The sequence below is a fragment of the Prinia subflava genome, chromosome Z (assembly GCF_021018805.1).
Source record: "Prinia subflava isolate CZ2003 ecotype Zambia chromosome Z, Cam_Psub_1.2, whole genome shotgun sequence".
Classification (NCBI taxonomy): Eukaryota; Metazoa; Chordata; class Aves; order Passeriformes; family Cisticolidae; genus Prinia; species Prinia subflava.
In genome coordinates this window covers 26,661,629-26,675,375 of record NC_086283.1, presented here as the reverse complement: position 1 = coordinate 26,675,375, position 13,747 = coordinate 26,661,629, and the positions used below count along the sequence as shown (strand labels likewise).

The 13,747-nt window shown below is 40.2% G+C and overlaps 1 protein-coding gene across 10 annotated transcripts in view; it reads right to left on the bottom strand.

Moving 5' to 3' along the window:
• MSH3 (mutS homolog 3) overlaps nt 1-13,747 on the bottom strand; it is a 90,958-nt gene that overhangs the window by 24,914 nt on the left and 52,297 nt on the right. For all 10 annotated transcript variants that reach the window (XR_010083480.1, XM_063422797.1, XM_063422796.1 and 7 more), the window contains 4 exons: nt 7,018-7,205; nt 4,352-4,520; nt 2,104-2,168; nt 687-803 (listed from right to left, as the gene is read on the bottom strand). Coding sequence is in view for 9 of the 10 variants with exons in the window: in XM_063422797.1 (XP_063278867.1) it covers nt 687-803; nt 2,104-2,168; nt 4,352-4,520; nt 7,018-7,205 (539 nt within the window). In the remaining variant the exon portion in view is untranslated. The remainder of the gene's footprint in view (nt 1-686; nt 804-2,103; nt 2,169-4,351; nt 4,521-7,017; nt 7,206-13,747) is intronic.

Below are 13,747 nucleotides of genomic sequence, written 5' to 3'. Positions count from 1 at the left end.
GTTATGTTCTCACAAACTATCACTGCATGACAAGAGGAACTATTTCAGTAGTTCTACAATTCATGCAAGTAAAAAATAACAAATAATCAGGCAACTGAAAAATTAAAGGCATTCAGAAGTTTGGGAAGTATTTTTTAAACTCTCATTTTAAAGATCCTTTGGTTAAACAGGCAAATAACCCCACTGAAAACTCTGATCTCAGACAAACACACATCCCAGATGTGAGGGACAATAAAACTCCCACTATTTTGTAGCAAACACTCATAGTCAGGGTAGCATACCAAATATAAAAAATAATAGAACTACTACATAATATTAATAAGTAATATAATAAAACAATTAAACCAACTAGATTCACTTTCACTCGGAGTCAGTTGTACTTTCAGACTGTTAATGCTGTGATATTGTTTTTCAAACTTTGGGAAAGACCTGGTATACTTAATAGTGTATTTTAATCAGAATTTTAAAGCATAGAGACATCACTGCTGTTCTCAGGACATGGGCTCAGAGATCTTGCCCTCAAATGCTTTAAAACAAAGAACAGCATTTTAACTGATTACCAGTGAAGCTGGTGTGGACAACGTAATTATTAATGTCTTTATTTATGAAGTAAGTGTTTTTCTGTTTCTGTTCTTATATGAGGGCAGAACACAGAGGTGGAAGCCAGCTCTGTCTGGTGCACTCACTCCAAGAAGCACAGCCACTCAGCGCTGCAGTCAAGGACGAGCTGCTCCCGGAGCTGCTGCAGGACTCGGTAATTTTCTATAATGAACGGCGAGTGGAAGCGGCTGACGGCTTTCGTGCTGCAGCGGGGAGAGAGGGCGCATTGGAAATCAAGGTTACCAAGCAATCAGCTGCACCATCCACATGCAAAATTGAACTCATTTTCTTAATCTCTGTGCGCCTCGACAATGGGTGTTTTCAAAAAGGGTTCTTGCATTGTGATACCAAACTCCGTTGATTCCGGTGACCTCTGCTGTGGATGAAGTGGTGGCTCATGGCACCACTGCCCACTCAGAAGGCTCTGAAATGCTGTGCACAGCGTGGCATTATCACCCAAGTTTACATTATTTCACAAAACTGCTCAGCAATAGCTGCTCAAGTGCGTGACTGGTCAATATACAATGAATTAGACAAAAACAAATTCACTGTAAAGAGGAAAACTTCATTATAAGCCTGAGATAAATGTAGTTAATACATATTGTCTTGCTAGTTTTCCCTTGAGATACTTGCTATTTATTTATGTATTTTCATTAAGGACTCAATTTGGCATATCCAGACATTCTTTTACAGAATCCAGATTAGCTGTAATTTGTTCACCATGTTAATTCTCTCTGATTCGTGCACTTCTGAGTATTAAAAGAAGTTTAATTAAGAAAGAATTGAGTGTTAATTCTCGCATAAGTGAATAGAGCATCACAACAACTTGGTGAAAGATGACTGTGCTCACCCCCTACACACTGAGGCTTGTAGAGAATTCACCATTTGCTTGGACATTGTAACTTTTGGGCATTCAAACCATTTAAATCATAAACCAAATGACTGAAAAGAAAAAAAGCCAACTACATAAATCAGTCCATCACTGTTTCACTTGATGGAAAATTAGCCAAAATAAAGCTAACATTATACCAAGTACCAAGGCAAGAAGAACTGGTTTGTGTAAGTAAATAAAACAACATTTCAAATGCACTGAATTTACTGAGACATATAAGCAGATGTTTGCACAGATATTTTCATCTTTCTAAATAAAATAATAATAACAATCAAAATTGTATGAAGGATTTGCATATGCAAGCTACAGGCACAACTGAATCAAGGCCATAGATCTGACACCAGTACATGCACCTTGAAGGACTGGGTGAGTAATTCTGTGCTGTATAGAAACAAATATTGTAACAAATCAATTTTTCTCAATTTTGTTTGGATTTTCTTTCTTTTAAGCAATAGATTTGCAATTTGGTTGAGTTTTCAGCTAAAAACACACCAAGAAACCTTAACACATGGGACAATAAGAATGTGTATGCAATGAATTGTAATACTAAAATACCTCTTGTTTTTTCTTTTATATTAAAACAGAACAAACTGCAAAGATATTTTACATACCTGCTAACCATAATCCAGTCAGATGGCACAGATGATTTATGGCAATTCTTGACTTCTATCAAAAACTGAAATAACAGAAATGTAATATTACACATCATGGGACATCAGGAAGACTAGAGAATCAGAATCACCATTTATCCAGAAACTGCAAGTATCAGAGGAAAACCATATTCACCCTGAAGAGAACGAGCAGATTGAAAGGGAATGTTCTTTGCTCCCCCAAAACAGCTGGGGTTATGACACAAATAACCCTTTTGCACCTACAGAACTTTGCTTCAGGTTTGAGTGAGCTTGGGGTCAGACAAGGAGGCACAGGGAAAACCAGGAGCAGTGCCAAGATGCTCAGTGCAGTGAAATTTAAGTGACGTGTTTATTTTATATGATTCATGTCAGTTATCTTTGTAACAATAGCCTAAGGTCCTGGATGTCAGAGAGTTGAGGCATTCTCACGTCACAGAATTCAGCTGGAAAACAAATTTCCTGCAGAGATTAGGTTAGCACAGAACCTGAGCACATTTATGGAAAGCCACAAGATCCATGTCTGGCAAAACTTCTCCATTGTAGCTAATAAGATTTAGATAGAAACTTCCAGAGGAGACAGCAATCATCCTCAAGAACAAACAAGGATAACAATCCTAACACAAGAACAAAGCAGGGACAGGGTGCACTAATTCTTTATTCACCCCAAACACTTCCAAACACTTTCTCTGTTGTGAAGGAGCATTTGAATTTTACATCTATCAGGGTGCTACAAGAACATAGGAAGAATGTACGAATCAGGTCCAAGGAAGAAAGAGCTCAAATCAAATAAATTCTGTTCTAGTCCTGTGTTCTATTCCTCTCATACAATTGAGTTTCCATTACCTCCATTCCTCTGGCATCTTTTTTCTCCTCACTGGCCATATTCTCTGACTCGTCTCTGCTGCCTCTTTTGGTGTCTGTTAAACGCTCACACCAGATGTCATGAAATAAGAGCTATCCACAGCCTCTGCAGCTCCTTTCATCGAGGCACCCAGACATATCTCTGTCTGCAGAGGTTTCTGAGCTGTGCCTTGCCACAAAGGCCTCCTCGCTGAAATGTGTGCAGTGGCTGCTGCCTCTGAAACCACTTTTCAGTACTTTCTCAGATGCTCTCCTCTCTTTGATCAGTTCCTCTCTTTTCCTTTAATTCACACAGACGGCAGCTATTAACCCAGCTTCCCTGAGAGAATCCTTTCAGATCCTGCTCTTCCCTGCCTCAGACAATACTCAAACACACTCTTCCACTTTTCCCTTGGATTTCAGCTCTGTGTAACAGCCCACCTGACTCCTGAGCCGCGTGTTTCTTGTTCTCAGCTTCAACCCCAACACGAACATCCACTTCAGGTCTTTATCAAAGGCTGCCGTCTCTAATTCATCCCCTCCCTCATTTTCAGCAGTCTATTTGCTCCATCCTTTATCTCTTGGATCTTTCTCAGCTACCTAAATGGGCCATAGGCCAATTCCAGCCCCTTTGCCTCCCTGTCCTCACGCCCTCCTCTCTTCTGCTCACAACCCTCATCCTGTTCCTTAACTCCTTTCTTTCCCCAATTCTCTGCAGAGCTTTTCCCAGCTTCCTGCTCTCAGTTCCAGAGGACAACGCTGAGCAGTGCTACCTCATTGTTCCTTTCAGTTTCCCCACAAACGAGGCAGGGTCTGTTGTCTCTGTCTGTTTTTTACCACTGAACCTCTCAGCTTGCTGGATCACGTCCTGCCCACACTTGTACAACATCCACAAACTAAAGTTCCAGTCCTGAACACCATTTCTGAGAACTGGAAGTAAAACAACACTTATCATTCTTTAACACTGTTCCCTCTCCTCTCCCATCTTTCAAATTATAGTCTGACTCAGTACTTAGAAATCCTTTCACCATTCTTCAAATTAACCAAATGCTGTGCTTCCTGGTTCTCTGAGAGTATTCCAGTACTTAACAGCCATACAATTAACCTTGGAAGTATGTGTTTTTACACAGACAGAAAAGCAAAGCATTACTGAACCAAATTCAACTGCACTAATGTGTTTCTATTATTTAAGTCACTGAAGTGATTGACTTAATAAATAAAGGAGTCACACGGTAAGAAAGCTGCTCTTCAAAGTTGTACAAAAGATTATAGTCAAATGCCCCCATGAAGCACCACACTCAGCGAACAGAGTTCCAGCTAGGTCCCGCTTTTAAGCTGTTTTACAGGCAAGGATGGGTACAGTCACACATAATAAACCCCACAGTACCTCTTGACCTGAAACGGTAACATACTCTGCAGAAGGGTTCTTAATCTGTTTACGAATATCTGGCAGATGCAATTGGATTTTAGAAAGCACATCCTGGATCTCCTCCTTTTTCTTTTGGATGGCAGGGAAGTCTGTGAGGTCCTTGAACAACTGTGTTTTATCTCCAGTCCTATCCATAAGAAATGTAAGACAAAATAGTGGTAAAAAGAGAGAGAATATACCTCAGTTCTACCAGCTGCATCCTTGTTTTGTTATTTTTATTTGTTTGAACATTAGCTTAACTCCCTTCTGAATACAGATTTTCAGGTGCTTGGTCATAGTATAGCCCATTTACTGAAAGCTGCTGTACTCATGATAGGAACAGAAAGGCACTTTGTACACACAGCACCGCAACTGCTGACAACACCTTTGCTGCGGTAGAATGTGAAACTTTAGGTAATTTCTGCATACAATGAACACAGATCTTCAATACATTTAGAATTTGACAAATTTGGGCACATTTTTGTAAGGACTGCATGGAAAAATCCCCCCTTCACGGCTCTCTTCAAAGCAGAATGCCATCAGTACTTTCCCAGAGCAGCTTCCTTCTTTTGTCCAGAAAAGATTACCAAGAAATTTTTACGTACATGCAAAACAATGCCCTTTTCTAATTTTGGTACCAGAAAAAATGACAGAGCTGTTTGGCAGCACTAGCTCAGCTCAGGATTGAAACCTGAAACAAGCAATGCCATTCAAATGGTTAAAGCTGGGAAGCTGAACTAGAAATTAAAAATACAGCTGTCAAAAAAAAAAAAAACCCCAAAAATTTAACTTACCCTAGTAAGTATCAGGCAAACAATAAAAAGCAGTGTGATCAGCCCTAAATTAATTGTGATATAACTTTTCATTTTAGAGCCAATACAGAACTTTGCAAGTTAATGAGATAATTACCTTGAAAACTAATATGTGGAGAGCAAGTAATTAGCCAACTGAAAGTACTATAACATGGAAGCAATAAAAAAAAATCTAATATACTACTTACTCCACTACCCCTTTGCCTGCAAATGGAGCTACAGCTGGAGCCTGTGGCAAGGCAGGTAAAACAGAGCTGTGCTTTGGCTGTGCACTGCGTTGTCATTGGGATTACATAAGTGACAGTGAAGATGCCATTTTGAAGTACAATACTAATTTTTAGAAACGATTTTGTGCTAATTAGACTAGTTTCCATGGGAATGGAAGGCAAAAAAAGATCACTAGTAGCCAGCAGCTGATTGCAAAGACTGACGCTGCTACGTGATGCCTACAAAAAATTTGAAAGCTGACAGTTTCAAAAACAAAAATCCCAAAATCTCAAACTCCCTTAAAAAAATAACCTGGAGCAAAGGGATACTTTTGAGAACAATTACGGGATTTTATCCACACCTCATAACAAAAATAACCTGTGATGCAGTCTGTGCACGAGTGTGTGTGTGGATGGATGGATGTGAGTAGAAGCCATGATTTTTATGAAAGAAATGTTTTTGAGTAAAAATAATAGTACCACATACATTTGAGATACATAAAGGCCAGAAAGTAAGTTGGCTTAATCATTATGACTAAATGTAAATACAGTATACCCATTCTACATATCATTTATATCTTGTATACTATTCTACCCATCATTAGTTCAGTGACAGAAGAAAACATCCCATGTTTTGAACCTACCTATGGTAAGTCTGGTATAATTTAGATACAGTTTGTTTTGGCACAAACTGTCACAACTCTAACTGGGCACCAGGCATCAGCAGAAATCTCATAATCCCACCTTGCCAATAGGCAGAGGAAATCCTTCTGCCCATCTCAGCTCCTAAATTTATACACTTTGGGTCCATCTCTAAATCAGAAACAAATAAAATACAGTTCTAGGCTTTGATTCTTAGATTTATTTTTCAATCTCAGTTTAGAAAAGATAAAAACTGTTTTATAAATAAAGTGGATGTTTATTTTTAGTCTGTTCTGAATATAGAAGTTAAGACTATGCTGCCCCCATATAACAACACACTAAACTTTTTGCCACAACCTCAGCAAAGAATCCAGAGGTAACAATGGAGGCAACAGTTCTTCAGAACAAACAGTACACAACACATTATTTAAAGATATTCTTCAATATAATGCATATTAATTCCAATTTAGCATTTTCTTCCTCTGTCCTTTTTTCTTCATGGACCAACAATGGACATAATTAAGACAAAAAAGGGCAGATAGCTTTGATGAATTCTCACAAAAATAGTGGAAGAAGGCATATTGCTGACAGCAGAGCTGCCCCTCTGCTAAAGGTCAAGTCTCTCTTCAAAAGCAATAGGCTCTCTTAAAAATTTTTTAAAAGCTGTTAAACAAATTAACATAGAGGAAAACGTATTTGCCTGTAAATTCATCACCCAAAACAGGTGACAAACTTTCAAAAAATCATTTGGCCTGAGGCAGACACCAATTAGGCAAAATACTCCCTTCACCAAGTTTAACTTTAAAGAAGGAATGTAAGCCATAGGTAACAACAACCTCTGCTTTAGCTAAAAGGACACACATAAATATGAAATAAAAAATATAAAACTGAGGTGTATTAAACCAAGATGCTAATTTGCATAACTGAACACATTTACTCAGAAAGCCTACGAGGCACAGAAGAATCATGTATTTTCTCTACTTACTTGGCTGCTTCCTCATTAAGGATCTTTAAATACTGTTTTACTGGGGAGAGAAGGTCTGGGATTTCCAACAGTGCATTTTTTAATAGAGGAGATCTCACATGGGAATGTATGACTGGGACAAAAGCTTGAATTTCCAAGTCCAGACGAGACAGGGTGCTGACTATCAAGAAGAACTCCTGGGTAGAGCACTGAGAAGAGAAGCAATGTCTGAATCATTACAATGCATTATACCTTCACTAAGAGGTTCTTTTGCTTTTCCAAAGTGTGACAGAATGCAAATAAAATGTATGGACAGTAACAGAGCTGCACTATCTTGCCCCATTATTAGGAGGGTGAATTAATCCCACCAACTGTCTCAATCCTTGTCCTCAGGAATTTGTTAAGAGCTCATCTCCAGTATTGCTGTTGCTGCTGGGGGCAGATGTGCATACAAAAGCAGAAAAAAGGGCATTAATGTGCAAACAGCACAAAAAAAAGCAGGTTGAGTGATTTCAGGAGCACCACACCTTATCCAGATGGTCCTGTGCAACCCAGTGTTGCCCTGGCAGGACAGGGTTTGAAAGGCAAGGTCAGACACAGACAGGGAGAGACTGGGAGCAAGAACACAGGAAGGAGAAGAAATGCAGAGAAAGGGAAAAGTTCTTTACAGCCTGGGCTCTGCCTGGCTGCTCCCAGCCCTATGTGAGAAGGGACAGAGGAGAGGACACACTAGCCCACTCTTCATCCTCCATCCTCTCACCACAAGGGAAGATTCTCACACCTAGTTCAGGCATTTATCCAGGGTATTCTCTGTCTCCACGTTCTCTAAAAGGAACACCCCACACTGGGGCCAAGCACACACACCAGTGCCAGAGCCTCATTTGTGACATGCACAGAGCAGGAGCACACTGGATCCCTTAAAGCAGCTTCTCACCAAAAGCACCAGCTTTAAAAGAGAATCTTCTCTCCCGTTCTGAACCATCTGTTACCTGTGATGTGGTTCAAGCACTTTGCTATTGGGTTCTCCCCAGTGCTAGCACAGTTTATTACCTTTAGCTCCTCTTCAGGAAGGGCTTTTCAAGCAGCCACCATCCCTTCTGGAGCAATTCCCTTCTGCACACTCCCAATGACCCCAGCTGCCACAGGAACCGACCAAGGAGGCAATGCTGGCTTCAAAATGCTCTGTGCAGCACTGGGTTTGCATTTGTGCTGCACCTCAGCTGCACAGCACATGGAAACCCAGTCCTATGGACACTCAATGCTCTCAAACCCGGCTGAATTCAGTCACAGTCCCAGGATATTCCAGTTTCAGAAAGTTTGAAAAAGGCTGTCCATAAATAATTATGCTGGTATTTTTAGATATTTTACTGATCTGTAGAAACATTCCGCCATTAGCCTTCTGAGCGTCTCCTATCAGTCAACTGACACTGCTGAAATTAAAGCAGTTTGTTTTCCTCAGCTAAGGATGGAAGGAAGGCAGTAGGATATATAATATTCTTTGTCTGCTCATCCCTCTGTACCAAAGTGTTTTCTTCTCTTCTACCACAGCAATCAAATTTAATTTCTGGACAGGACTGTATGGTGAGCAGTACAACACTGATCACAGAGGAGGTATGCTACAGCGAATCACTATTTCATAGAACACATCTACATTTTTATTTTGTCATCCTTTGTCTTTCAATTTCTCCCCCAAAGTAAATTTTTCTTTCTCTTCCTTCCCATACTCAAATGCAAGAACTAAGGCAATTCGCTCATTTATTCCACTGCAGTTATTCCCAAGGCATGTCTGTACCCAAACACAGAATCAAGTATTAGCCAAAATGCAATTTAACCACGGTTAGGAATTCAGGAGGGCCACAGACACTTCACCCTGAATGCTTCTGGAAAACCTAAGCTCATCTATTTTACAGAACCACAGAGTTTTGTGGGACAGAGGAGACCCATTAGGAGGTTTCCCGGAAATTTTTTTTTGTCTGGTCTCAGGTCCATATATTCCAAGATATTGTGTGCTTACCACTATACCAATAATGCAACAGCTATCATCATGTAAAAAGTGTTATCAGACAGCACAATTTTCCTTTCCACTAAATTAGTCCAAATATCTCTAGATTACTCTTTTGTATTGCACTAACTGAACTGTTTCTTTGCTGTTAACACCCTTCAAATACCTCTAAGCCTTCTGTTCTCCTTTAATCATCAATTTAACAAAAAAAAAGGTCTTTCAGTCTCACTTCATAAATGATCCATTATTCTGCCTTACGAAACTTTGGGTTTCCTCTGCACTTGCTGAAATTTATCATCATCTTTCTGATAATCTGGGATTTACTGCTTCTATCTTGCAAAAGTTCCGACAACAAAATTAAGTAAAATAATAAAGGAGTAAATACGTCAAGGGTGTTTCAAGTAAAATCACAGAGGAAAGGCCTGAAAGTGTATACAAATAATGAATCCCAGCTTGGACTTGAAGTCAAATAAAACATTTTCTGACTGATCTCATGACCATCATCATCCACATCCATGAAGATGAGGGATAAAATCCTGACAGACTTCTCCAGAGTATGCACAGGAGGTCCCTGGAGGCAGCTGGGTGATTCACAGAGGAACAGGACAGGAGAAGGAGCAAACATGCACACTCAGAAACACACCAGTTCCACTGGGGTGCTTATTGGGGTGGTGGGGTTAATTTTTCTTTTTTAAAGAAGGAAATAAAGAGGGCTCTGATCAGTCCAGAATCTGCAGGAATATGGGAAAGGGAGATGTTTGTGGGTATAGGTGAGAACGCTTGGCTGAGGTGTTTGCCAACAAGGGTGGTGAGGCTGGTGAAGCTCAGCCTTCACTAAAAGAAGAAAGTTGGATTTCAAGGTACCTAAAACAACTGTTGAAGTTATGAGATTTGTTAGAAGATGGTTAATAAACATGCATTAAGTTCCTCACAGCAACTCAGATGGCCTACAGGACACTGCAAGAGTCACCTAATGATTTAAAACCCATTTGATTCTGCAACTACAGACCTTTGGAGAAAGAGAAATTCGCTGTGTTTTACTGCAAACAACCTTATTAAACAGAGTATCCCCAAGAATGGGGGTGAACACAGCTCTTTTGTGCTTATTCAGAGTGTTCCTGTTTCCCCTCACTCCATTTTAGTAATACTGCAGAACTTCACATTTAGAATTTAATGTGAAGTCTCCACTGCAGAAATAATTACTAAGCAAACAGATAACTTGGAACAGATACATTCAAATAACTCTGAAAATCTGGGCTCCAGTATAGTGGGACTGATTCCATTCAAACCCTAGGTGACCTCACAAAAGATACATAGTGTGTTATAAATTAGAAGCTTTTAAAATGCAGTAAAAATTGTTTACATAAAGCAGGACTAACAGTCTTGCATTCACAGAAGATTCTCACAAGCTTGTCCAATACTATTTTTGAAGTCTACTTTTGAGATGACACCAATGATAGCCATAACTTCTCTGGCACTGGAGAAATAATGTCAGAGTTGACAGTGATGCCAAACAACAGCTTCAACCAGCAGTTTATCAAACTGTCCTGAAAATGGATGCAGGAAAGATCACAGAGATCTAACACCCTCTCAGCAACACTGACAGCAATTCAGCCCTGTTTGCATTACTGAAATTGTTTCCAACAGAGACCCACAGCTAAGAGCCAATGACTACTTGCTCAAAGTTAAAAGCATTTCAAATTTAAAAAAAAATATGGGTGTCTAAATGCAGTATACATTTATCATTCCTTTCAAATTGCAATAGCCACCTTTATCTCTTTAGCATAGGGAGCAGACTTTGATTTGGGAAAAATGGGGTATTTAATTTTAAGATTATTAAGTCCCCTTGTTATGACTTTATATTAATCAGCTTAACGGGGAACAGTTTGCTCAAATCAGCATTTAGCATTGCAAACCTAAAACTATCCGTGATGCAGACTCTTTAAAAGATTAAAAGCATAGTATAAGGAAGATGTGTGTGATATTACCAAAGTAGAAAAAAAAGTAAAAAATAAAAGGTATATGTTAGCTGAAGTCAAAGGATTATCATTTGAGGAAAATGTATTTCAACATGCTATACAAACGGTAATTAATTTCTTCAGCATATGTAACAGGTATTCATTTCACACAAGAAAAAAACAAACCAAAAACCAAAACTGTAACATTTTTCTCTGAAACTTCTGAAAATCACACCCTCTTCAATGAAATATCAAATGTACCTTCCAGGTAAGGGCACATTTTCAGCATCACTGAACGATTTTAACACTTGGCACCCAGCTGAGCTGCACCCTTGTCCTCTTAGGAGTCTGACTGTGTCTCAGAAACAGTGAAATATTCACTGAAAATGGGAAGATAAGTCCCTCGGGGAGGCTGTGGGCAGACAGGCTGCAAACACCCCCCTTGCTGCACCTATTCTGCTCAGGTGAGCAGCCTGACATGGGTCGGAAACCTGATCCAGAACTGAACAGGCTTTCCCAACTGCAGTAGCTCATAAGGAACTGTGAATGAGAGAGAGCCTGGGTTCAAGACAGAGGCAGAACAAATTGAAATGATGTTTTACTACATGTGCTGGTAAGGTTTGATTGTTGCTCTCCCTCCTTAGGTAAACAGTTCCCCTTTAATCTGTTTTCTACACTTAATGGTCAATTGTTATAATTCCTTTGATGAGTGTGCTTCAATCAAAAAATAATGTTTATTGAGCAAAGGGTACAAGTAAGATAAACACTTATGGGTTGAGCCTATGTAAATATTTATCTTCTGAAAAACGCCGAAAGCACAGGCATGAAAACAGCAAGAAACATCAGGATGACCCTGTAGGACACATTTCTAGAAGTACAAACGGCATGTTTACTCTGTAGCAGTTTTAAAACCTGCTCAAACATCAGTCACTGACTCTCTTTTGCCACACTCCAAGGCGAGGCTGAACAGTCTCCTCTTTAATTGAGGCAATAAAAGAAAAAGTAGGGTCCTGCCACTTGTACTTCCCACTGATATCAAAAGGAAATGTCTGTGGTGCAAATTGTGCTGGGTGATTTGGTGATTCTCCTTAGGCTGATCTGATGCAGGAAAACTCCAAGCACCACCTCTGTCACCAAGGCCTGATCCTGCACCAGCTCCAGGCACTAGTGAGACAAAACTCATTAAAATTCCCTATCTCTCAGATTCCTTTGCAGCCAGCTTCTGAGTGCTACCCAGAAGTCTTCAAACATTTCATCTCCAGCCACCCTTCTTTTCCCCCAGAGAGGAGTGAGGCCCTTCTGCAGTGGAGAGCATTTCTGCCTGGTGAGGTGTCAAGTGGTGGACCTGCACAAACTGAGAACAGCAACCAGTCCTTATGAAGTAATTCCTCTCTCCATGGCAACTGCAATATTGCTTTTGTCTTCTTAACCACTCCCACAGTCCTTTTCCAGGCTGGGGCAATATCACAGCTGAACTGCAACCCCCAAGTAATACCTAATTCCCACTGTAAAAATACTGTTCTAATTCCAGATTGGTTATACTTGGGGTAAATCAGAAACAGGTTTTGGTGGCTTGAGGCAATGGGAACTTGTGAAGGGCCAGGTCAACAATTGCCAGCTTGAACTATGCTATCAGATATGACTTATTAGCAGGGTTTTTAAAAAAAAAAAAAAAAAAAAAAAAGGAGTGATTCAGACCAGGAAAACAGACAGTGATGTCCTTGACCACAAGAGTTACCATCAGGATGCTCTGCCTTACGGACCATTGTTCTGCCTTATTTTGTTCTGTCTTCTCCAGAGATTACTGGTGCACAGGGATTTGCACAATAAAATTTCTGCAGTGGCTGACCTGAATGTAAAAAACATTCCAAACAATGTTCAGAATGACTGAGACACCCCAGCCATCTCTGTACACTTCAGAGTCTCCCTGTACAGCACACCTCCTCAAATAATAACTTCACTGAAGTATAAAGGGCCTGGAGGATGAAATGCTTGTCACATTCACCTATTTTTTCTGCAGCTGACACTGAACTAACAAGCACATTCCTTCAGTGAAGCCATCAGTGTGTTCCACTCAGAGTATTGGATCCTTTAATGAAATGAAATGGCACTGAATCTCACCCTGAGCACGTGGGAGATGGACATCTGGAATTAGCAGAACTAGAAAAGGGTTCTGTAGTGGGAACTGAAATGCAGCATTCACTGGGGGAGTGGAGAGGGAACACAAAAAAAATCCATGCAACCCAGTTACTCCCTTGTTTCTGAATACATATCTGCTGTGCTGAGACCTTTCTTCAGGCTCCATATTCACCATCTTTGCTTCAGAATCAGTTTCCCAGAGCTTGCTTTTGATTCTTTATCAGAAACAGACCCTGTCTCTCAGGGACACTGCCATCTCCTCAAAGTCATAAAGGTCTTCAGGGATTATTCAGTGCTTCAGGTCCTCTTCAGAATGCTCTCCACAACTCCAAGGCTTTTACCGGGGGAAGCAAATCCATCAAATGAAAAGTGTGTGCTTAGATGTTCCCCCCCTCATTTAACCTTTTAAGGGATTCTGCTGGAGTATTTCTCCACTCCTGCAGCTTCTTTCCAACATCTGACTCACTAAACACGTATCTTCATGCTACAGTGGCTGTTGTTCAGAGAAACTGCATTGTCACCTCATCTCAAAAACTGCATGAAAATCCAGGGTCTCTGCATGGCTCCACCAAAGAGTGAGCTTAAAGCTGAGAAAGACAAGCAGTTCTACAGCAGGGAGGGATATCTGAAGAAATAAGTACATACAGAAAAT